Raw genomic sequence first — 1,629 nt, forward strand, 5'->3', positions numbered from 1 at the left:
TTTTGGAGGTTTTTGCTATAGGGCGCATGCGCTCGCCAGAAAGACAGAGAGAGACAGAGAGACAGAAAGCCAGAAATCACCCCCCAGGGGGGATGGCTGAAAGGTTTTTACCGGAGTGTTACGGAAACGGCGACCCCATCAACCACAAAAGTCGGTTCTTGATGTAAAATACAAGAGGCTTTATTGCTAGCGCGCTAGGACTCCACTCCCAGTCATACAAGACATGGCTAAGAGTGAAGCCCCGAACATAGGAGTATTCAGGTTATATAGACATGAGTCCGTGGGGTGAGGGGAGGAAGCAAGATAAGAGGTTACAAGGTAATCTTATGATGACCATTTGGTCAGGCTTGCAGGAGCATTTGATCTGGGTTTCCGGGGCTAGCAGAAGGGAGGGATTTTACACTACAAAGGTCTGGGCTAGCTTGCCAGACTAGTTTGCAAATGGCTCTGGGCTCCCTGCAAGGTGTTAACAAATTACCCCAGGTTTCCACAACTTCAGCAGCATCCGCTTTAGTACAGAAACAAAAGAGGCAAAGGTTAGACTTTACCTTTGTAAGACAGGCTAATCTAATTTTATTCTTACAGTAGAAGCTGCCAAGGGCCGGGCACCAGGGCGGTCTCTGTAGGACACGTTGGATGTGAACACTGCTTATTTTTGTTTTTGAGAGAGTTTTGCTATAGGGCATGTGCACTTGCTGGAGAGAGAGAGACAGAGAGACAGAAAGCGAGAAATCACCCCCCAGGGGGAATGGCCACGCCACAATCCCTTCTCCATTCTCCTCTCGGGATCTTGGGCATGCACGCACACGTGCCCGGCGTGAGTTTCAAGCTGCTGGGTCCAGGACTTGAACCGTGGTCGACTAGGTGGGAGCCCAGCAATGTAGCCATTACGCCGCCTGCTGGTCCTGGAGCGTGCAGCACTAAGACAGTAACACGTGTGTTTACCGTTGCTGACACTCGGTGTGGGTGAGAGCAGGTTACTGAGCTGAGGAGCCCTCCCCTACCTACTGTTGCTCATTGCTTGCTTTATTTTACTTAACAATCTTTGAAAGTGTATTTATTTATTATTTTTCGTGAGAGAGCCCCCCGCCCGCCCATCAGGGTCTCTACCCCGTGATCCGTCCCCACCCTGAATGCCCCCAGCACCTACAGGGAGGCCCTGGGACGTGAGCCTGGGCCCACCCACTGAGTCAGTGGTGTCACTGCTGTGCCTGCCGGCCTCCGTTACGGCACTCCCCCTGCCCCTCAGAAGCAGCGTGGTTTGATTTTAGCAGCTGGATGGCTTAGTCCTGAGTTGGACAGTTGGAATGTCACTGGCCTAGGGCTGGAGGGACTGCGAGAGTGGCCGACAGTGTGGCAGTGGGTGGCCTGGCCCTCGAGTGGTGACACTCTGGCTTTCATGTCTCCGCAGGCTGCCCTGCAGTCCCAGCGAAGGACGGAGGAGCGGCAGAGTGGCCTGGCCTCTCGTGCCACCAACGGAGAGCTGGCATCTCTTTGCAGGGGCCCTGCCCCCGTGAGCAAGGCCGAGGGCTGGCTCCCCCTGTCAGAGGGGCAGGCCCAGAGTGAGGACTCAGACCCGCTCCTGCAGCAGATCCACAACATCACCTCCTTCATCAGGCAGGCGGAGGC

The 1,629-nt window shown here is 54.8% G+C and overlaps 1 protein-coding gene across 1 annotated transcript in view; it reads left to right on the forward strand.

Annotated features, from left to right (window-relative positions):
* The window catches only part of RBSN (rabenosyn, RAB effector), a gene marked incomplete in the record, with an annotated part of 45,055 nt that overhangs the window by 40,771 nt on the left and 2,655 nt on the right, over positions 1-1,629 (forward strand). The window contains 1 exon segment of the mRNA XM_014592472.2: positions 1,412-1,629. Coding sequence (XP_014447958.1) covers positions 1,412-1,629 — 218 coding nt within the window.

The sequence above is a fragment of the Tupaia chinensis genome, unplaced genomic scaffold, assembly GCF_000334495.1.
Source record: "Tupaia chinensis unplaced genomic scaffold, TupChi_1.0 Scaffold000704_1, whole genome shotgun sequence".
Classification (NCBI taxonomy): domain Eukaryota; kingdom Metazoa; phylum Chordata; class Mammalia; order Scandentia; family Tupaiidae; genus Tupaia; species Tupaia belangeri.